The 24,832-nt window shown below is 35.5% G+C and overlaps 1 protein-coding gene across 3 annotated transcripts; it reads right to left on the reverse strand.

Moving 5' to 3' along the window:
- Positions 1-715: 715 nt before the first annotated feature.
- Positions 716-15,327, reverse strand: LOC145579633 (accelerated cell death 11-like). 3 transcript variants are annotated; one of them, XM_081636865.1, is made up of 5 exons: positions 15,166-15,327; positions 13,070-13,290; positions 12,768-12,940; positions 1,747-1,892; positions 716-1,116 (listed from the first exon to the last, which is right to left on the reverse strand). In XM_081636865.1, the coding sequence occupies exons 2-5, from the start codon at positions 13,259-13,261 to the stop codon at positions 1,010-1,012; spliced, it is 618 nt and encodes a 205-aa protein (XP_081492991.1). In that variant the 5' UTR covers positions 13,262-13,290; positions 15,166-15,327; the 3' UTR covers positions 716-1,009. The 3 variants fall into 3 exon arrangements, with proteins under 3 accessions (XP_081492991.1, XP_081492993.1, XP_081492992.1); XM_081636867.1 differs by having other exon boundaries at positions 13,070-13,262; positions 15,166-15,326; XM_081636866.1 differs by having other exon boundaries at positions 13,070-13,266; positions 15,166-15,326.
- Positions 15,328-24,832: the final 9,505 nt, after the last annotated feature.

A 24,832-nucleotide genomic window follows, 5' to 3' on the forward strand; every position in this document is an offset into this window, starting at 1 on the left:
AATAACAAACTTGTAACAAACTAATTACACGTCAGCACAGAGCTCTAACAAACTCTTAACAAACTAATCCCCAGCGTGGCATTAGTTGTATTATCAGCAGCAGTAGCAACAAAAGGAAAATATCAACCATTCCATTAATCTACAGAGATATAGCTGACACTTGACCGAAATTTTCTTCAAGGTTATCTTTTTTTTTTTTTTTTTTTGGGTGAAGTCACGATCCTAGTTTGTAAGACAATTATGCAAGTTAGATGAGGATCTTTATAGGAAAAATTAAAATAAAGCGCAGGTTCATGGAAATGACCAAATTCTATGCCGCTTATATATAGAGTTGGATTGAAAGTGAATCACAAGGGACAAACCATATGTCCGTAATAACAAATAACTATACCAAGCCATATAAAAGCTAAATTGAAATCCAAGAATAAGCTCATTCAAAAACTGAAATATTGAAAATTTTGCAAAAAGTTACAGATTTTGGAGTAATGAACTTATTAATTCATAAACAAATTAGTTTAAGTTCAAGTTCAAGCTCAAGATATCTTTGAGATTCATGTCTAATATACTTGTACAAACTTACAGCAAAGAACAATATCGAAACAAGTACATTGGAAATACAATAGATTTGTAGGGTGAACATGTAATAATTTTATATTGAAGAACATATTTATATTTTGCTTGACCAGCTAGCCAGTTATGATTTTGAAAACTTAGATTTTGGTTCAACAGTCTACTGTTATCATTTTTTTTATCCAATGAAAAGAGCTCGAAAAGGGCTCAAGTTGTCAAGGAAGATAACAGGGTCATCTATGGCCATTCGGCAACATTTATAGCAAGCGAGCATTAATGAGTCACAAAGGCCCATAGCAACCCTCATTAGTCCTACCAGCTTGAATGAGAGTACTCAGCTTACGCTTATTTACACGGTCGTAAACAATAAACATAGTACATACTAAGAGCATATTATAGTCTATTGTTTCTAAGCCACACAATGAATTCCTCCAACAATTCACCAATCTATACCTAGTTCTTTCGAGAGGAACAACTTGTCAATGTATCCAATCACAGCATCCGAAGAAGTAATGTAGCTTTGCATTTGGACGCGGGCAGAGTCCTCTGTAAAGAAACCAATAAACAAGTAGAATATAAGCATCTGATAGCAAACTAGACAATACAACATACAAGTTCCTTAAAATGTTCCTCTTACTATACAAAGAAAGGGCACATGCATATTAAATTAAGTGTATGTCAAACTGATAGTAAATTACTATTAGATGCCAATAAATTGACACCTAAGGGCTCGGAGACAAGGAGAGCATTTCACAGTGAGTTCTGAGAAGCATTCGACTCTGGTGAGACAAAAACCTGCCAGAGAGCTTCAAACGACCAATATAAAGCAAATAACTAATTGCGCAACTTCAACATATTTGAATCCTAAATTTATTTAAGCATACATGGATACTACCCCCCCCCCCCCCCCCCCCTCCTTAAAAAAGTTCTCTCTCTCTACAAAAACTCATCCAAGAGGCAAAATTTCTCTGAAGATATCAGAGCCCATATTTTCTTCTTAAGGAACTCATTTTGAAGCGAGTCAATTCAAAAAGGGAATATTTTAAGGGGATCTATTCTAGAGAATGGAGATCAGACATAATTACTAAGCATTTGCTAAATTATTGAACTTCCATGCACATGAATCACAATATGAATGTATTAGTCAAGTAAAACTAATGACGAAGGTGCACCCACCATCCTCATTCAGCTTCTTCATCAACTGCGGCCTAGTAGGCAACGCATACATCCCTGCACCAACAGCTTTTCTAATAGCCCATCCATGATATGGAGCAAAGACTTGGGTGTAAGAATTAGAAGCGGCATCCTTCAAAGAATTTCCCCTGAAGATAGAAAGACAGACTGCTTCAGTTATTCATATTCCAACAAAATTAAGCTCAGCCTAGATCACATTTCCATTTTATAACTATTGAAAGAAGAAATAGAAGCTAAAATATCACGTGAAGAATTAAGCAAAAGTCGCGACAAACTTATAAATTCGGCAGAAGATCAGATTATCAGTGTAACTGGTTGAACAAGCCATTCAATGAATGAATCTACATTCTTCATTCCATGGTCTTTCTATGTAAACAAAATGACTGCCAAGCCAACTAAGTATAAGCTATAGCCAAAACACTAGATACGGGACCCACAGCCAAACTATCTGACTATTTCCCTATTCAAAATTCTTGCCAAAATTAATCCAAACAACCAGTACGCCAACTATTAAACCACAATAGTTCTTGTACTCAAGCCATTTGTTCAACTTGTAAACAGCCAGACCACATATAAAGCTTTGGAGGATCAGTGGATTACTGTTCTCATAAACAAGTTCTTCTGCCCAAAAAAATTGAGCTGTTTAATTTCTCAACATTTTTAGTAGTTCCAAAGAAACTAAACTTCTTCAACATTCTGAAAGGATTATTAATTGGCAATGCCGCAAAGATATTGGATTTAAACTTGAAAGAATTAGCCTCATTAACAGGCAGAACAAGTCAATGACTGATCTTAAAATTGTGTTGTTTGAAAAGGAAACAATCATCCACATCTGGAACAAATAATAAAATAATAAATAAATAAACAAGTCAATTCTTTAAAGCGGGAACAATTTCTTGCAAGTAGTTTTCATCACCTTGAGCAACACAGTGTTCTGCAGTTTAGAGGACTATAAGATTCACTAAAATTTGTAAAAACAGGCCATATTGCTATACCATCAATCCAAATTATATTTTCATGATTCTCACAGTCAATGACCTAACACTCTCACTGGACTAACCTTCAAGCTTTAACCACGTAAAAGCACTCCCACAAATGAAAGAAAGCCAGCAAATGGTTATACAGCCAACAATCACTCAATGACACTAGACCTAGCAAAGTCAATCATAAGCTTAACAATGACCATCAAAATAAAAACCACATTGTGCTATAATTTGAATGAACATAGGGTTTGTGAGGTTAGTAAAAACAAAAGACAGGCTCTTCACAACCCACCCAGACAAAGTTCCTACAACCCAAATCTGCAACATGGAAAAGAAGCAACAAAATATTGTTTAAGTCAACATCACTCCCATTACTCAAGTGGACATTCTCTCCAATGACATCATTGACTAAATTTAGCAAAGCCAGGTGCTTATAAATATGAATAAAAGACATTGGATTTGTTTCGTTATAAAATTTGGAGGTACATTTCCTTACTACCCATAGGTACACATTATGTAACACCACACCCACTAGAGATTGAATACAGGTTAGGATAAAACAAATTTTCTAAAGCATCAGACCATCATCTAAACCCCATTTTTACCAAATAATTTGACATAGAAATATAACAAAAGCTTTGATCAACAGCCTACTAAGCCATACAGAACCAATACTTTTTCATTCCAATGCTATGGCAGGGATGTGCTCTTAACATGATCCTTCATCATTTCCATCTAACGCATCCACCAACTTCTGAGCAATATGTTACTCCTCCGGACCTCCGGTGCTCCCCCAGACATGATGTGCCTTTCCTTTGACCTTTAGCTACAAACTCATCCACTAGCCAATTAGCTACCAGTTACACTTTCCAAAAAGATGATGTGGTAAAGTAGACAATAACACATTCTTATTCACTCTTGTAACATCACATACCCAAACCCCCTATAAATTCCAATTTATGTGTATAAATATGAACAAAGAGTGCACATAGCTGGCAGAAAGGTTGTCCTCAAAACAACAGCAAAAAATTACAAGACACCTAATTCCTTTAAACTCTGACAGGAGTAGCAAAGCACGGAAGAAGTTAAATAGAAAACTTCATCTCATAGCAAAGCACATGAAGGAAAGACTTGAAAATGTTACTGAGTTCCAGTAAAACCAAAAGCACCACAAACTTCCATGATCATTGCATGCCACAAGAATCCACAACGGCAATGAAATAAACACAAGATTCACAACACAACATTTTTGAAAATATTACGCAGCCTAACAAGTGACAATGAAGGAAGACTTGTGAACTGGATTCACTATAGGATCAACAAAGAATCCCAAATATCCAGAGAGAAGCAACCATGATCATTATTTTAAAGAAAATCATTATTAATAGCGTTAACATGAGAGCTCTTCCCTTAAGATAAACCCTTTCCATCCAGATGAAATCAGCAGCAGGAAGAAGGGGGTAATGAGGTGGCACAATTAAGCACCCAAATCCCTAGAATAGACATGAAACTATGAGTCTATGACAGAAACTAATCCTGGATAATCCTCTATCTATACTTAGGAGTCGTAATTTTCACAAAACAAGAAATCCAGAGGGATTACACCCTCCACCCAACATACTTAGTTCCATGATCTCCCAAAGCAGATCCTCTTTCTCATTAAATTGTCCAATTTTCTGTCACACTTCCACAGATTATGACACATTGACTTGAAAGTGTGGGTGAGGTTGCTAAATATACCCTAAAACCTGTATGGCAAAGATTACAAGAAAAACCTAGTGAATACCAAATGCTTATGATATTTTTCAATGTAGGTGCGAGATTTTCAATGTAGGTGCGAATGAACTCAAGGCCACCACGAGCCTTTACATGACCGACTAATGATCATATACGCTTCAAAACAATATTACATGACCTTGGGATGCATCCCTTGCAATCTTAATAGTTTTCGACACCGAGTCACGAAACTTCAGAAATTCATCTAATTTCGTGTATTATACCCTTTACTTTTGAACAATTTTTTTACCTATTTTAAACTCGGAAGAAAAAGAGGATTAGGCTTTCCCAAAAACCCCACGAGACCATTTGGATAGTTGAAACTATCCACTTTGCCTTTAAACAAGCAATTTAACCGTTTATGTATACGCCTCCTCTAAATGACTTAAGGCCACTGCGGGCTTTTATGTGACCGACTATTAGCTTTGAATGATTCCTAACACATTATATGACCCCAAAATGTTTCCTCTACAATCTTAAGATTTTTCAATGCCATGTACTAAAACCTCTGACATTAGTCCAATTTCTTATTTATAGCATTCAAAATGTCGTTTCCACCCATAAACGACCATTAGTCAGCTACTTAAAGGCCCCATGAAAGTTTATAGCCAATACAAGAGGCGTGTACAAAAACGTGTAAATTGGATGCTTAAAAGCAAATTGGATGGGTCCACCCACACAAGTGGACTCCCAGAGGGCATTAGGGTCTATAGAAAGTTTCTCGGCAATTTTTGTTTTCGGGTCAAAAAAAGTCGAAAATTTGAAAAATTGAAGGCTATAATTCACATTTTTTGGACAATTTCGAAGATTTCAGTACCCGATGTCAAAAAGTCTCGAGATAATAGGGGATACATCTTAGGGTTATATAATGTCCTTTGGAACCATTATGATCATTATATGTTGTCATAAATGTCCATGGTAGCCTTGAGATTATGAAATTGATGCAAGTGGTAAACGGGTAAATTGACAATTTAAAGGCATATCAGATAGATTTACCCACCAAATGGACTCTTGTGGTGTATTGGTGTCAATAGGTAGCATCTCGGCAATTTCTTTTTCCAAGTCCAAAAAAGTGAAAAATTGCCATGAAGGCTATAATACACAATTTCAGGTCAATTTTAACATTTGATAGCGTGGGGTGACCTTCTAGGGACATATTAGGTGGGTTTAAACCATAAGACACCTATAAAGATGTCTATATAGTACTAAGAATGAGATTTATAATGTAGGTGCGAATTAACTCAAGGCCACCACGAGCTTTTACATGACCGACTAATGATCATATACGTTGGGATGCATCCCTTGTAATCCTAATCGTTTTCGACACCGAGTCACGAAACTTATGAAATTCATCTAATTTCGTGTATGCCTTTACTTTTGAACAATTTTTTTTACCTATTTTAAACTCGGAAGAAAAAGAGGAAGCTTTCCCAAAAACCCCAGGAGACCATTTGGATGGTTGTAACTATCCACTTTGCTTTTAAACAATCAATTTAATCGTTTATGTATACGCCTCCTCTAAATGACTTAAGGCCACTGCGGGCTTTTATGTGACCGACTATTAACATTGAATGATTCCTAACACATTATATGACCCCAAAATGTTTTATTTACAATCTTAAGATTTTTCAACACCATGTCCTAAAACCTTCGACCTTAGTCCAATTTCTTGAATTATAGCCTTCAAAATATTGTTTCGACCTATATACAACCATCAGTCGGCTACATAAAAGCCCAATGAAAGCTTATAGCCAATACAACAGGCGTGTACGAAAACGCATAAATTGGATGCTTAAAGGCAAATTGGATGGGTCCACCCACCCAATTGACTCCCGGAGGGTATTAGAGTCTATAGGAAGCTTCTCAACTATTTGTGTTTTCGAGTAAAAAATAAGTCAAAAACTCAAAAATTGAAGGTAATAATTCACGTTTCTAGGAAAATTTCGGAGATTTCGAGACCCGATGTCAAAAAGTCTCGAGATACAAGGGGATACATCTTGGGGTCATATAATATCCTTTGGAACCAAATATGATCATTATATGTTATCATAAATGTCTGTGGTAGCCTTGTATTTATGAAATTGATACAAGTGGTAAATGGGTAAATTGACAGTTTAAAGGCATATAGAATAGATTTAGCCACCAAATGGACACCCGGGGTGTATTATGGTCAATAGGAAGCATCTCGACAATTTCTTTTTTCGAGTTTAAAATAGTGAAAAATTGTCCAAAATTGAAGGTTATTTCGACATTTTTTTCAAAAAATGAATTGAATGCGTGGGATGACTTCTAGGAGCATATAAGGTGGGTTGAAACCATAGGACACCTATAAAGATGTCTATAAAGAACTAAAAATGAGATTTTCAATGTAGGTGCGAATCAACTCAAGGCCACCACGAGCCTTTACATGACCGACTAATGATCATATACGGTTCAAAACAATATTATATGACCTTGCGATGCATCCCTTGAAATCCTAATAGTTTTCGACACCGAGTCACGAAACTTCTTAAATTCATCTAATTTCGTGTATTAAACCCTTTACTTTTGAACAATTTTTTTTTTACCTTTTTTAAATTCGGAAGAAAAAGAGGATGACGCTTTCTCATAAACACCACGAGACCATTTGGATAGTTGTAACTATCCACTTTGCCTTTAAACAATCAATTTAACCGTTTATTTATACGCCTCCTCTAAATAACTTAAGGCCACAGCGAGCTTTTATGTGACTGACTATTAACTTTGAATGATTCCAAACACATTATATGACCCCAAAATTTTTCCACTACAATCTTATGATTTTTCGACGCCATGTCCTAAAACCTCCGACATTAGTCCAATTTCTTGAATTATAGCCTCCAAAATGTTGTTTCGACCCATATACGACCACCAGTCAGCAACATAAAGGCCACATGAAGCTTATAGCCAATACAAGAGGCGTGTACAAAAACGCTTAAATTGGATGCTTAAAGACAAATTAGATGGGTCCACCCACCCTATTGAAATCCCGGAGGGTATTAGGGTCTATAGGAAGCTTCTCGGCAATTTTTGTATTTGGGTCAAAAAAAAGTCAAAAATTTGAAAAATTGAAGGCTATAATTCACGTTTTTTGGACAATTTCAAAGATTTTAGAACCCGATGTCAAAAAGTCTCGAGATAATAGGGGATACATCTGGGGTCATATAATGTCCTTTGGAACCATATATGATCATTATATGTTGTCATAAATGTCCGTGATAGCCTTGACTTTACGAAATTGATGCAAGTGGTAAACGAGTAAAATGACAGTTTAAAGGCATATCGGATAGATTTACCCACCAAATGGACTCCTGGGGTGTATTAGAGTCAATAGGTAACATCTCGACAATTTATTTTTCCAAGTCCGAAAAAGTGAAAAATTGTCCAAAATTGAAGGCTATAATACACAATTTCAGGTCAATTTTGACATTTTTTCAAAAAATAAATTGATAGCGTAGGGTGATATCTAGGGACATATCAGGTGGGTTGAAACCATAAGACACCTATAAAGATGTCTATATAGTACTAAGAATGAGATTTTCAATGTAAGTGCGAATTAACTCAAGGCCACCACGAGCCTTTACATGACCGACTAATGATCATATACGGTTCAAAACAATATTTTATGACCTAGGGATGCATCCCTTGTAATCCTAATAGTTTTCGACACCGAGTCACGAAACATCTGAAATTCATCTAATTTCGTGTATGGCTTTACTTTTGAACAATTTTTTTTACCTATTTTAAACTCGGAAGAAAAAGAGGAAGAGGCTTTCCCAAAAATCCCACGAGACCATTTGGATGGTTGTAACTATCCATTTTGCCTTTAAACAATCAATTAAACCGTTTATGTATACACCTCCTCTAAATAACTTAAGGCCACTGCGGGCTTTTATGTGACCGACTATTAACATTGAATGATTCCTAACACATTATATGACCCCAAAATGTTCCATCTACAATCTTAAGATTTTTCAACGCCATGTCCTAAAACCTTCAACATTAGTCCAATTTCTTGAATTATAGCCTTCAAAATGTTGTTTCGACCTATATACGACCATCAGTCGGCTACATAAAGGCCCCATGAAAGCTTATAGCCAATACAACAGGCGTGTACGAAAACGCATAAATTGGATGCTTAAAGGCAAATTGGATGGGTCCACCCAATTGACTCCCGGAGGGTATTAGGGTTTATAGGAAGCTTCTCGGCAATTTTTGTTTTCGGGTCAAAAAAAAGTCGAAAATTTACAAAATTGAAGGCTATAACTCACGTTTTTTGGGCAATTTCAGATATTTCAGGACCCGATGTCAAAAAGTCTCGAGAAACTAAGGGATACATCTTGGGGTCATATAATGTCCATTAGAACCATATATGATCATTATATGTTATTATAAATGTCTGTGGTAGCCGGGAGTTTATTAAATTGATGCAAGTGTTAAACGGGTAAATTGACAGTTTAAAGGCATATAGGATAGATTTACCCACCAAATGGACTCCCGACGTGTATTAATGTCAATAGAAAGCATCTCAACAATTTCTTTTTCCGAGTCCCAAAAAGTGAAAAATTGTCCAAAATTGAACGCTATAATACACAATTTAGGTCAATTTTGACATTTTTTCAAAAAATGAATTGAATGCGTGGGGTGACTTCTAGGGACATATAAGGTGGGTTGAAACCATAAAACACCTATAAAGATGTCTATAAAGTACTATGAATAAAATTTTCAATGTAGGTGCGAGATTTTTAATGTAGGTGCGAATTAACTCAAGGCCACCACGAGCCTTTACATGACCGATTAATGATCATATACGGTAGAAAACAATTTTGTATGACCTAAGAATGCATCACTTGCAATTATAATAGTTTTCGACACTGAGTCACGAAACTTCTAAAATTCATCTAATTTCGTGTATTATAGTCTTTACTTTTGAACAATTTATTTTACCTATTTTAAACTCGTAAGAAAAAGAGGATGAGGCTTTCCTATAAAACCCACGAGACCATTTAGATGGTTGGAACTATCAACTTTGCCTTTAAACAATCAATTTAACCGTTTATGTATACGCCTCCTCTAAATGACTTAAGACCACTGCGGGCTTTTATGTGACCGGCTATTGACATGAATGATTCCTTACAAATTATATGACCCCAAAATGTTTCATCTACAATCTTAAGATTTTTCGACGCCATGTCCTAAAACCTCCGACAATAGTCCAATTTCTTGAATTATAGCCTTTAAAATGTTGTTTCGACCCATATACAACTATCAATCGGCTACATAAAGGCCCCATGAAAGCTTATAGCCAATACATGAAACGTGTATGAAAACGCATAAATTGGATGCTTAAAGGTAAATTGGATGGGTCCACCCACCCAATTGGACTCCCGGAGGGTATTAGGGTCTATAGGAAGTTTCTCGGAAATTTTTGATTTCGGGTCAAAAAAAAGTCAAAAATTTGAAAAATTGAAGGCTATTATTCACATTTTTTGGACAATTACAGAGATTTCGGAACCCGATGTAAAAAAGTCTCCAGATACTAGGGGATACATCTTGGGGTCATATAATGTCCTTTGAAACCATATATGACCATTATATGTTCTTATAAATGTCCATGGTAGCCTTGAGTTTATGAAATTGATGCAAGTGGTAAACTGGTAAATTGATAGATTAAAGGCATATCGGATAGATTTAGCCACCAAATGGACACCCGGGGTGTATTAGGGTCAATAGGAATCATCTCGACAATTTTTTTTTCGAGTTGAAAAAAGTGAAAAATTGTCCAAAATTGAAGGCTGTAATACACAATTTCAGGTCAATTTTGACATTTTTCCAAAAAATGAATTGATAGCGTGGGGTGACTTCTAGGGACATATAAGGTGGGTTTAAACCATAAGACACCTACAAAGATGTCTATAAAGTACTAAAAATGAGATTTTCAATGTAGGTGCGAATTAACTCAAAGCCACCACGAGCCTTTACATGACCGACTAATGATCATATACGGTTGAAAATAATATTATATGACCTTGGGATGCATCCCTTGCAATCCTATTAGTTTTCAACACCGAGTCACGAAACTTCTGAAATTCATCTTATTGTTTTTTGAACAATTTTTATTTTACCTATTTTAAACTCGGAAGGAAAAGAGGATGAGGCTTTCTCATAAACCCCGCGAGACCATTTGGATGGTTGAAACTATCCACTTTGCCTTTAAACAATCTATTTAACCGTTTATGTGTATGCCTCCTCTAAATGACTTAAGGCCACTGTGGGCTTTTAAGTGACCGACTATTACCTTTGAATGATTCCTAACACATTATATGACCCCAAAATGTCTCCTCTACAATCTTAAGATTTTTCGACGCCATGTCCTAAAACCTCTGACATTAGTCGAATTTCTTGAATTATAGCCTTCAAATTAGGCTTCTAGATAACATTTTAAAACCCAACAAGATTATGCATCAAGATTATTTCTGGGCTCCAACGAGCCCTGTGAACTTGTGAAAGCCTACTTGGTGCTCGAAACCATCTCATTCATGCCTCAGCTCACCCACCCTATGTTATCATGTCTTGAAGCCTTGTGAATGCTTTATCTTGGCCTTGAGAAAAATGGAAGTACATAAAAGGGAGGGGAAGGATAGAGGAGAGATAGGGAAGTGAGGAGTAAAGAGGAAAATAGAGCATACCCTATTTACAAAAAAGGTTTTCCTTCTCTAAAAAATCCCCACCCATAGGAAAATTGCCAAAATGTAGGAAAATCACTTTCAAGATGTTTTCTACCAAAACAAACGCAACCTATAGAATTTCAATATTTTCCCTTCCTTCCCAAAGTCAAGAAAAGATTGGCCTTTGCCCTGATAGCTGATAAGAACGGCCATCATAAATACAAAGTTCAAAAGCATGTGGTTGTATCCCTAACAATCTCCAAAATCTCCTTCAAACCAAGAAAAGAAACGATACTAACCAATCTTCTTCTCAATTGGGGCATTAGAAGAATTTTTATTACCTCCAATCAAGGTATAGAGAAAACAGGCTCACCATAACACATGCCATTACAGACATGAAGGGTAACAAAGACCAAAGCAGCAAATACAAAGTATAGAAATCTCAAAACTTAATTCTTGAGGATTTACTATTATACACATTTAAACAAGATTACTCAAAACCGAAGAAACAAGACCTTTTGTAAGATTATAATGCCCAAGAACTATTTTATCCCGAAACATTCTTTCCACTTTGTTTAAATGGATAATGCATCAATAGCTATTGTCTCTTCTTAAAACACCACAATAACAGCCTTCGGACATATTTTATGTTCACTGATTCTCTCTGTACCCAATGCTTAATAAAAATAGAATTGCAAAAGTCAGCAGCTACCCTTTCACAGAATAATTCAAACTTCCACTTTTGATTAATGGCCAGTACAGTCCTAATTTCAAAATTTCTGGCCAACTGCATCAGTAAACTAGAGTAACAACAGTTTCAACTAACAAGCATCACAAAGTCATTGGTAAGCCATAAAATTACCAGTTACATGCATATTGACAAGTGTTTAATCAAGTAAGCAATCAGAAGAAAGGGGAAGAAACGTTTTCACTACGTCATCCCCACCACTAAATTAAAAAGACAAAGCAAAATGCAAAAGCAGGAACCTCAAACTAACCTGCACAAATTCAAAGGAGTTGATTAACCATACCAAAACCAACAGACTACGTTCTTCTAGACCATATGTACAAGAGAAGCTCAACAAGCCCTTGCATAATAAGCAATATTTTAACGGGAGAAGAACAAAAAGAAGAATTCCATCAACTCTACTTGATCTTGAATATGCCAACAAATCCATTTTGTATGCTAACAATGATGGAAAATGCCTTCACTTATACAAAAAAGTAATCAAAACACTAACTACGGTAGTACAGTCTGATACAATAAGCACCAAACATTTTTGTTTCACAATTCACATATAATATCAAATTTTCAGCGGACAAGGTTGGGTTCATGACAGGACAAATAGATGGTTAGCGTGAGTTGGTCACGTGTGGTCATCTTGGGTTGAGTCAACTTTTGACAGCTCTAAGTACACATAAGCAATAATCTCAAACAGCAAAGAGCAAATACTTATAGACATAGCATTTAAAGATAAAAATTGATAAATAAAGCCAATAGCCATACATATATGGAGAGACAGAGAGAGGCCATTTAAGGGGGAGAAAAAAAACGTACTCAGTTGCAATAATTTGCTCAAAAAGTACTTTAACCATGTCTAGCCCACGCTTCACTTTCAAAAGATTTCTAGTATGGCTGCCTTGTTTTCGCACTGTTTTTGCCTGAATATCTTGATCAATCAATACTTGTAATGTAGTAATCGAGTTTGAGGCCTCAACAAGATCATTAACCTATGCAAAATTCAAGTACGATTAATATCACCAAATAATAAAGTTCAGACATTTTAAATTAAATCCAAAAGCCTTCCTATCACAAGTGGGGAAAATAAGGTGATTAATAATGAAGAGATATTGGCTTACCTTGGCAACATAGTCCATCTCTGCAAACTTAAAAGCTATCCCCAAACAACCAAACAACGGCGAGACAAGGGAACAAGCATGGGAAAATGGGGCAACTTTAAGATCAGAGTCCTGGGAATTAACAGTGGTTGCAAGATCATTGAATGCTTCAGCAATCTTCTTCAATGGCTTTCCTCCCCCATCCTCTGTCATTCTTCCTAAATTCACCCTTACAGATCACTCTAAAATTTGCAGAACATGATGAAAATAAAGGTACTCAAAATTGCAGAAATCGAATGCCTTAAGCAGTATGATTGTAATAAAACAAAAAACATACAATAGCAAGGGTGTGAAGACACTGAATTCCATCACATTTGCACCATTTTTTACCATATAGGTAGCTTGAAGTTGTTATTGTTATGTTAAAGTAGCCACACCACTTCTAAGTAAGAACATTGTTGTTGTTAGGTCCCCCCCCCCCCCAGCTTTTTTTTTACCGAGTCAGTCTTCGCAAAGATCAGAACATGGGAAATTATTTTAATTTTAAGTAGATACAGTCGGTTACATATCCATTTAAACAAAACTATATCACTTTGTTACAATCATTACACTGTAGATGATTGTTGAAAGAATTTCAACAAAATAAAAATTTTCTTATGGAGCTACATACTCCATAACAAACAAATCATCTAAATAAAGAAAACAGAAACCTATGATTAATTACTACGGAATACTATTTTGAAATAAAGGTAGAGTAGTTATTTACAAGGGAATTCTTGTTAGCGGTCTAATTTTTTAAGACTTACATTTTGGAAGCGAAATAGTTTTGGAAACACCATAAATGATCCTATGTTTTGGATTAAGAATTTCTGTAACCTTATTTTGCAAATAAAGTTCAAAAACCGTATGAAAAAAAATTGTTCCGTATCCCTCTTCCTGCCAAAGTGCCAAGGCACTAGTCACTCCACACACACGACACCCTATACGATGACCATTCAAGGACATGGCAATTGTTAGAGTAGTTCAACGATTTCTAAAATCTCCATTTAATTTAATTAAAAACATAAACTTTTCTAATTCACTTGCCATTTTGCCAATTCCCAGCTATATCACTTAGCTCATCTAAATGGCTTTTACTTCTCGCAGCAGTGCTCATAAAGGTCATAAACCCTCCAAAAAAAATAGTGCTAAGCAACTTCCACATATCAATGGCATTACACATGAAAGCTATGCAAAAAAACTATATGCCTGTATGGTAAAATTTTGGGAATTCACTACCAGAAAAGCATGAATTTTGGTGGGAAAATATTACTCACTAAGGTCACTTCAAACAGATACATTCAATAACCTTCCCTCATCCCTTGGAGACGTAAGGCTAAAAGGCTTTGACACACAACCGCCTTAAGCGTGAAAACCATCCAACACAATGATTTAATCACTGGAATCCCTAATGGCCTTATGTAAACAAAATATCGGAAAAGTACTGAGTAAACGTTTCCAATAACAAGATAAAAAACAATTGCAAGTTTATGAGGATAGCACCTAATCAAAGATCTAATGTATTGCAGAATATACAGACAAAGTGTATAATATGAACATAAGAATCCTAAATACTTGTACTTTAACTAGATAAACTATACTTGTATAATTCTATATCAGTTTTCAGTCATCAATCACCTTCTCAAATCAAATTACGGTTTCTTCAATTATTAATGTAATATTATCATTAGAGTAAGTGTTAAACCATGTATTATGTATAGCTAATGGGCCGATATTAAGCCCTAATCTCTTCTCCTAGGTTGTATAAATACATTGTGAACATCATAATACAATATACAGAAATCATTCACTCTAATTATTTTCTCTAGTTTGACAGTAAGAAATCCCATTAAATTCCAATACTAATTGATCATCAATCTGAAATCCATAAATTCCTCAACTCTCAAAAATAGACAGTTAAAGTTCAAACTAGCAGAACAAAGAACCCCAGTTACAGTAACTTGTACATTTCATCAAATCATCTTACAAACTACAAACCCTTTTGAATTTGAGAATCAAGACATGTTAATTTGTGAAGCAAAAAATAAAAAAAAAGAGTAAATTGAAAAGAATAATACCAAATTGGATATTGAAAGGAAGTTGTTGAACAGAGATGAGGCCAAATAAATGGAGTGTCTGAAGGTTAGATTTTGATGGCGATGGCGAATCGGCGAAGTTTGAGATCAGGGGAAGAGAGAGAGAGAGAGAATCGGAATTAACTGATGCGGAATTTGAGTGGTTGGAAAGGGGGAATTTTTATTTTTTTTAACCAAAATTCAAACGTTGGTTATAATTTTCCTTTTTAGTTAGCGTAACTTTTTTTTTGTTTTTTTTTTTTTTTTTTGTGAAACGTATTGATTTTCTTTAACCTTAATAATATCTTCAATTAACCAATTTGACTGCTGATGTAATGATGATTGGGGATGCACTTGATAGGAATGGCCGAATATTCTATCTCCTGCCACAATAATTGGGAAGGGTTTGAAAACTATTAGGAAAGATATGATATATTATTTGATTACAAGATATATTTTCTTATAGTTTATCTTAGGAAAAGATAATTAGTTTCCTAAGGTAGATAAGTTTTGGTTTCCTTGTTGCTCAAGGAGAGATCTTGTATAAATATGGATGTTGGGTGGAATATTATGATCAAGAAATACAATTCTAATTCTTCTATATTTTCTAAACATTATCATGGTATCGGAGCTAAGGTTGCTTCAATAAACAAATCTTGAATTTTTTTTTTTTAATTCACCATGGGTAATTCATCCCCACCAACCAACCGTGTGAATGGAAAGTGGATCGTGGATACCGGTTGCTCCCATCATGTAACCGGCGATCTTTCTTGCTTGGTTGACGTTCATGATGTCCCGTCTTGCAATGTTGGTCTTCCGGATGGCCAAAGTGTTGTGGCCATGAAAGAAGTTGTAAAATTGACGGACAAAATCACTCTTTATAATGTTCTTTTTGTCCCAAAATTAAATTGTAACTTGATTTCGGTTTCACAATTATGCTCTACAAACAATTGTGAAGTCATAACTAACTCTATCACTTGTACTATACAGGACCAACGCACGAGGGAGGTGATTGGCACGGGTGATCTAAGGGATGGACTATACTATTTTCGAGAGGAGGCATCCATAGCGGCCGTTTCTATTGAAGACTCATCCAACTTGAAGCTTTGGCATAAAAGATTGGGGCACCCTTCCGAGAAAGTTGTAAAACTCCTACCTTTTCTCAGTAATTCTAGAGGTCATTTAAATAAAGATTGTGAAGTGTGTCATCGTTCTAAACACACTAGAGACAAATTTCCTTTAAGTGATAATAAAGCTTCTCGTATTTTTGAAATAGTTCATTGTGATTTATGGGGGCCATACGACGAACCCTCTTCTTGTGGTGCTCACTATTTTTTGACTTTGGTGGATGATTATTCTCGTGTCGTTTGGATATATTTATTGATTGATAAAACTGAGGTGTTTAAGATGTTTATGTCTTTTATAGCCATGATTGATAGACAATTTTCTCAGAAAATAAAAATAGTACGAAGTGATAATGGTACCGAATTTTTTTCTTTGAAAAATTATTTTTTGGCTCAAGGCATTATTTTTCAGACCTCTTGTGTGGGTACTCCTCAACAAAACGGGAGGGTTGAGAGAAAACATCAACATATCCTTAATGTTGCTCGTGCCCTTCGATTTCAGGGGGGGTTACCAATTTATTTTTGGGGAGAGTGTGCTCTTGCTGCGGCTCATCTGATAAATAGGACACCTTCAATACTTCTTAATAATAAAACCCCTTATGAGTTATTATTTGGCACCCCACCTTCGTTTAGTGAGTTACGTGTGTTTGGGTCCTTGTGTTTTGCTCATAATCAAAAGGCAAAAGGTGATAAATTTGCAAGTCGTAGTCGTAAATGTGTCTTTGTTGGTTATCCTTTTGGGAAGAAAGGATGGTATTTATATGACTTAGATAAAAAGGTTTTTTTTACCTCACGGGATGTTCGATTTTTTGAGGATGTGTATCCCTACTTGGATGTTGAGAGTACAAACATTGATATTTGGACACCAAATTTTGAGTCAAGTATTGATATGGGAGGTGACTTGGTTTTCCCATATAACCCCGAGGAGAGTTGCACCACTCTCGAGGCTCCCACTCAGCAGCAGCCGGTTGTGGTCAGTGCGCCATCACCACAGTCGGCCGAGGCTCTTGCACAAGAGCAGCCGCATATGGCAGCCACGGACCCCGATGCTATGGGTCGTGGGCATCGTCAGAAATTTGCAAATAGCAAATACAAGGATTTTATCACTCATACTCGAATTTCTCGAAATAGTCCATCTTCTTCACCTACTCCAAGCATCCCACCTCCCTCAGGTATGCCATATCCTATAGCACATTATGTTAGTTGTGATAAGTTTTCTGCAAAACATCAAAATTTTGTTGCAGCAATAACAGCAGGTAGAGAGCCTCGTTCCTTCAAAGAGGCAATGCAGGATGAAGATTGGAAATTAGCAATGAGTGAAGAAATGCGTGCTCTTGAAAATAATGGTACTTGGACCTTGGAGAAATTGCCCCCCGGGAAGAAAGCCCTTGGTAGCCAATGGTTGTACAAAATTAAGTACAAATCTGATGGAAGCATTGAGCGACTCAAAGCTCGCTTGGTTGTGTATGGTAATCATCAAACCGAAGGCATTGATTATGATGAAACTTTTGCCCCGGTAGTCAAGATGACAACTGTTCGTGCTTTTCTTGCTATAGCCGCCTCGAAAAATTGGGAACTACATCAAATGGATGTTCACAATGCGTTCCTTCATGGTGATTTACACGAGGAAGTTTATATGAAACTCCCTCCGGGTTTTACTGCGGATGACCCTGATCTTGTTTGTCGTCTTCGAAAATCCTTATATGGTCTTAAACAGGCGCCTAGGTGTTGGTTTGCCAAGCTCACAACTGCTTTGAAGAAATATGGTTTTGTACAATCATACCCGGACTACTCTCTTTTTACTTACACTAATGGGTCCATTCAACTAAACGTACTTGTTTATGTTGATGATTTAATTGTGGCCGGAAATAATTCGAATGCTATACAATTATTCAAAAATTATTTGGGCTCTTGTTTTCACATGAAAGACTTGGGTGTGCTCAAGTATTTTCTCGGCATTGAAGTGGCTAGGAGTTCTAAGGGGCTATTTTTGAGTCAACGTAAGTACGCTCTTGACATTATTTCGGAGACGGGACTCTTGGGGTCGAAACCTGCTAACACCCCAATGGAACAAAACCATCGTTTGGCACGTGCCACCGGGCCACTGCTCACGGACCCAGCAGCATATAGGAGGCTAGTTGGACGCTTGGTTTATTTGGGTGTTACACGCCCAGACCTCACATACTCGGTGCACGTTTTGTCACAATTCATGAAAGCACCGAAGCAAGAACACTGGGAGGCTGCCCTTAGAGTTGTTCGTTACCTCAAATGTACCCCGAATCAAGGCATTTTACTAAGGTCGGATAGTGAACTTGCTTTGCAAGGGTGGTGTGACTCCGATTGGGCAGCATGCCCCCTCACTCGGAGGTCCCGGTCGGGGTGGCTTGTCTTCTTAGGCCACTCTCCAATTGCTTGGAAAACAAAGAAGCAAGACACGGTTGAAACGTCCTCCGCCGAGGCTGAATATCGGTCTATGCATGCTATTACGTGTGAAATGAAGTGGTTGAAGGGCTTACTTCTTAGCTTGGGCATTCAACATCCCCGTGCTATACCAATTTATTGTGATAGTCAAGCGGCTATTCATATTGCTCAAAATCCCGTGTTTCACGAACGCACAAAACATATTGAAGTGGATTGCCACTTTTGTTAGAGATGCTATTCAAGAGGGCCTCATTACTACTACTCATGTGCGTACAAATGAGCAATTGGCCGACATATTTACTAAGGCCTTGGGTAGATCACAATTTGAGTATCTCTTAAGCAAGTTGGGCATCTTTGATTCAAGTGCTCCAACTTGAGGGAGGGTATTAGGAAAGATATGATATATTATTTGATTACAAGATATATTTTCTTATAGTTTATCTTAGGAAAAGATAATTAGTTTCCTAAGTTAGATAAGTTTTGGTTTCCTTGTTGCTCAAGGAGAGATCTTGTATAAATATGGATGTTGGGTGGAATATTATGATCAAGAAATACAATTCTAATTCTTCTATATTTTCTAAACATTATCAAAAACTTAGCATATTTTCATAATTCATCCATGATTAATTGAATTGATCAAGGATAATTATTGTAATCCCCTATTGGTAGAAAATTAAAGGTTATTGTCTCTCTTAATGAAAAGATGTAACTTAATTCAATGGTTTCACCTAGGTATAGGTGTCAATTCGGGTACTTAGGCTGAGTTCAGTGAAGTCGTGTCAAAGTAGGTGAGTTTCAAAGTTGTGTCATACTAATTATTATGTCCATATGCGAGTCAAAATCTAAATCGAGTTTTTACAGCTCAGATCGAATCAGGTCGTTCGGGTCAGTTTTTGACACATCTACCAAATGGTTTCTAGATATAGTTGGCCTAACCATCTTGCATTGATCTATGCACGCTAGCAAGTAGGGTTCACAGGCTTACCAAGCTTTAATTAGCTAATGCATATGTCTTAATACCTTAGCTTAATCAATTGCTCGATCAATAACCATCCCTAGTTCTAGCAATTTCCGTAGTAATTGGCCAAAGTATACTCAAATTTCAATGCATCATCTTTCTCTAAAAACCCCAATTCTTAGGCATGTCTTACGTGACAACTTTCTAGCACATTCTCCATTGGCCGCCATTGGTTTCGAGTAAGTTCAAAGTCCAATAATAACTCCATGCAACGACCCATTTTAATGTCATTAACTCATTATATCCTAAATTTATTCAGTTGCATGCCAGTTGCACAAGCCCCAAATCTACTGACCATTTATCATTTTCATTTATGCCAACTTCAAAGAACCCATGCATATATCAATATCGTCTGATCATATTTCTTCACAATCATTAATTATAGTTTTATGTATATATGTACCAACTACGTTATCAAGGAGTAGTTCGTTTACAGTAGGAGTACTTGTTAAACTACCTAGTGATGCACTCTGCACAGTATTAGACATGCATGTCATGCATCAGAGATTCAGAGAACACTATGTCCTAGAAAAACAACACTCCTACTTCACAAGAATGGACATATTCCGTCGTGAAAAGGACAAAAGAGAATGAGATCGATCATATGATAAAAATGACTGGTTTGCCACACAGATCGAAATTTAAGGTACGAAGTATAACAAATGCAAAAATTCTTGAGGTTGATCCAAGGTATATCAAGTAAATAATCAAAAATCATGAAATCAACTACAAAAGTCCAATTAAATCTCGCACAAAAAAGCAACGGTGGGTAAGGAAAAAGACCACTTGCATAGTCCATACATGAAAAAGTACATTCGCAAGCTCCTACGAGTAGTTAATTAGTTAGAGTTGGGACACAACTTTCCCATTCCCTGTCGTCCCTGCCGGCCTGCCCATTGTTATGTCCCTTTAAGACAATATCCGATCCTTTCATACAATATCAAGTACTCCGTATATGATATGATTTAATATTATATGATATACAAAGTAATCAAATACACGAAAGTTCTTGTGTCAAAAAAAAAAAAAAAAAATGAAAGTTGTCACATGCACAAGGGTTAACCACTTGAATTATTCCTCAGTCTCACGAAAGTCAATTTTAAAGGCTATAATACACGAAATCGGAGCAATATAGGAAGCGTTGAGACCTGGTGTCAAAAATTCACGAAAATCTACGGGATGCATCCATGGGTCATATAATGTTGTTTCGACCCATATACGACCATCGGTCGGCTACATAAAGGCCCCATAAAAGCTTATAGCAAATACAAGAGGCATGTACGAAAACGAGTAAATTGGATGCTTAAAGGAAAATTGGATGGGTCCACCCACCCAATTGGACTCCCAGAAGGTATTAGGGTCTATAGGAAGCTTCTCGGCAATTTTTGTTTTCGGGTAAAAAAAAGTCGAATATTTGCAAAATTGAAGGTTATAATTCACGTTTTTTGGGCAATGTCAGTGATTTCGGGACCCGATGTTAAAAAGTCTCGAGATAATAGGGGATACATTTTGGGGTCATATAATGTCCTTTGAAACCATATATGATTATTATATGTGTGTCATAAATGTCTGTGGTAGCCTTGAGTTTATGAAATTAAAGCAAGTTGTAAATGGGTAAATTAACAGTTTAAAGACATATCGGGTAGTTTTACCCACCAAATGGACTCCCGAGGTCTATTAGGGTCAATAGGAAGCATCTCGACAATTTCTTTTTCCGAGTCCAAAAATGTAAAAAATTGTCTAAAAATTGAAGGCTATAATACACAATTTCAGGTCACTTTTGACAATTTTTCAAAAAATGAATTAAATGCGTGGGGTGATTCTTAGGGTCATATAAGGTGGGTTGAAACCACAAGGCACTTATAAAGATGTCTATAAAGTACCAAAAATGAGTTTTGTTTATATATATAGCGAGTTTAAAGGTGTCAGTTCGGATATCTAAGTCAGGTTCAATAAGGTCAAGTTGGCATCTATTTCAAAGATGAGTCATGCTTAATTATTACTCCCTCATATCTACCCCTTATTTTTAGCCCCATTACAGGCCAAATTTTTATCCATGTGAAATGTTGTTGGAATTGTCACATTGTATATTTTATTAGTATCAATTTTTAAATTTTTTTTCGCATATAAAAATATATTACAAACTACTAAAAGCAAAACTTAAAATGACACTTGGCAATGAATTATTAAAATTTTTCCCTCCAAATTTACTTCCTTTCAAAAAGTTCATTGTTAAAGAAAAAGAAGGTTTGTATCTAAGGGCCTGTTCTGATTTATTGAAATGAATTGAACTGAACTAAATTGATTGGAGTTGAAGTGAAGTGAACTAAATATTTTATGAGAGAAGGAAATTAGGAACTGAATTGAGTTGAACTGAACTGATTGAAGCTGAACTGAAAATAAGCTGAAGAGAACAGACCCTAATTTATGACATTCACTTTATATGCCATTTAAAGTAAACTTCCTAAAATATCAAATTGTTAATTAAAATTATTTAATTATTATTATTTTTTTCATTATTTTAGTACGGAGTACTATATATTTTATTTATAATATTTAATACTACCTCCGTTTCATATTATTTGCAACGATTAGACATTCTTCCACTCTACTTTATGTCAAAGAGTTGCAAATAATATGAAACGGAGGTAGTACTTAACTTCGCGAGTTGATTTAATATATTTTTTTTCTGTACATTTTTTTGTAAAATTGCTTTCAATATAATTATTTAACAGATGTGCATTGCACAAGACTTAATTTATTGTAGATATATATGTTTGAAGACACGGCTTGAAGACCGTGAAATGTCAAATAGAGTACTCCCTCCGTTTTTAAATACTTGCTCTATTTCTCTATACGCAGTGTTTTAAGAGAAATTGGATAATGTAATAAAATATGGAAGTAGTGGGGTAGGGAGAAGATTAAAAAATTGTAAAAAATAAAAGTAGTTGAGAAAAGTGAAGGAGAGAGAATATGAATTAATAAAATATGACTTATGTTGGAGTAAAAAATAAGGAATCAAAAATTTAAAATTTAAGCTGAATTTTTTCAAAATTGAATCAGATCGATTATATTAATTTTTGACACCTCTATATTGTGTACTGTAACATGCATTTCATTTTCAGTGATAAAATATGCCAACCTAGCTATACCCATAAATTCATAAAACAATAACCTTCCTCGAAGTTTGCTTCATACTTTTATCGATTAATTTCAAAGCTATGGTTTGTCTTTTTCATGAAGATTTTTGTTTTGCCCACAATGTCATGATGCGCATAGTTATGTAAAGATAGCTTCGAATCCTATCATACATTCATACTACGGTAGTGGAATTATCATCATGTATCGTGCTTGTGCTTGGACACTTCAATAATCACTCTAGCATCTGATACACGAAATCATAACATTTTCAGAGATTCCAGGATACAATATTAAAAACACAAGTGATTGTGGGAGATGCATTGTAGAGTACGGTTATAAATTGTTGTTTGGAATCATATATACTCACGATATTAATTGGATAATAGAGGTGTATGTCCAATGCTCAGTGTGCAAATAATGAACATCAAGCTTAACTTAAAAGAAAATAAGACTAAGGGCTTGTTCTCATTGACTGAAATGAGCTGAACTGAACTGAATTAAAATGAACTTATTAGAGTTGAACTGAACTGAAAATAATTAGATGAGAACAGGGCCTAACTATGTAGTATAATCAATATAAACTCTAATGAACATAGCATTATCTTACTTATAATTCATTGGAGTTGGTCTTCATATTCGTTGAAATCAGGCTTGATGTTAAACATATGCACAATGTACCCTTTGCATAAATCTCCATCGTCATATTTGCACTCAATAATTGGTCGAATAAAGGCATGTGGTTCAAGCAAAAATAACGAATTCTACCTACTTATTAGAAACTTTTTAGACCATAACTCATATAGTGCATAGACATATTTGCAAGCAATGTGAAAATTGGATTATTCAATTTTCAAGTTATAAAGAGTGGCCTCATAGCTCACAATTTCATACTTTATCATCATTAGTTGATCCATGTTACTCTTGTTAATTTATTTATTTAATTAATAGGGTTACATAAAATTGGATGTATATGCCTCCCTTCACTTTGATGTCGGATTGTTGTGTTTGGTGAATGTCTGATCCAACGGTTTAATATTGATCATCTCTACACGTGTCCCCACCAAAACACTCATTCAAACCACCAAATTTCCACTAGCTATAGTAAAGTTACAAAAACAAAAGTAATTATTTCAACCGCATTATAGTACAATCGAGTAATATAAGTAATAAGTGGTTCTTCACCACCTTCCCTTTCGGCTTTCAGTCAACACTCACACTTTCACTTCTCCAACTTGTTAGTTCAACGAATGATATTATGAAAGATCATAGATGATACAGGTAGAAATTGTACGACTATTAAAAGCTAGCATCTCATTTTAAGAGCAATATGGTAAATATATTAGATGCATCTACTAAAATGAATGAAGAGTTTAATATTGTTTGCTTGAAACTAGAATCAATAATTCGACTACACATGTAATAGCCAAGTTGAACCTCATATTTCGACATGTACATGTAGTTGTTGTAGCATTAGATTAGGTGACCTATATTTGGTACGGAGTTTTATATTCAGTTTATAACACGTATAAGCAATTTTTATATTGGTATGCCGTGGTATGGTGCTACTCAAACCCTTCCCACAACACAAAACAGTTTTATAAAGGTGTATTCGAGCCATAGAGAACCTTTTTTTTTTTTTTTTTTACCAATCATGTAATAGATACATAAAGAAAAACTATAACAAAGATCTGTTATATCATCGCGTTGCTTACTTAGTTTAGGTCAGAGTATCTTAAATTTCGCACTGTCTTATTCAATTAACTAAATCATACAATATTTGATTATAAGTCAGATATGTACTATTCAAAATAGAACGAGATTAAACACAAGGTAAGACATTAACCAAGTTATATGATCACTGCATTGGATTTTAAGCATTGTTTGTTCATTTAGAAGAAAAAGACAAAACCAATAACATAAAAAATAATTCAAAAATTACCATATTGTTGTGGTTGGAAATCATTAT

The sequence above is a fragment of the Chenopodium album genome, chromosome 14, assembly GCF_948465745.1.
Source record: "Chenopodium album chromosome 14, dcCheAlbu1.1, whole genome shotgun sequence".
Taxonomy (NCBI): domain Eukaryota; kingdom Viridiplantae; phylum Streptophyta; class Magnoliopsida; order Caryophyllales; family Amaranthaceae; genus Chenopodium; species Chenopodium album.

Excerpts from the sequence above, each read along its gene's own strand:
- LOC145579633 (XM_081636865.1), bottom strand. The coding sequence starts at position 13,261 with ATGACAGAGGATGGGGGAGGAAAGCCATTGAAGAAGATTGCTGAAGCA. Across the intron at positions 1,893-12,767 it reads GAGCAAATTATTGCAACTGA|GGGAAATTCTTTGAAGGATG; the intron begins GTACGTTTTTTT and ends TTCTATCTTCAG. Across the intron at positions 1,117-1,746 it reads GAAGAAGCTGAATGAGGATG|AGGACTCTGCCCGCGTCCAA; the intron begins GTGGGTGCACCT and ends GTTTCTTTACAG.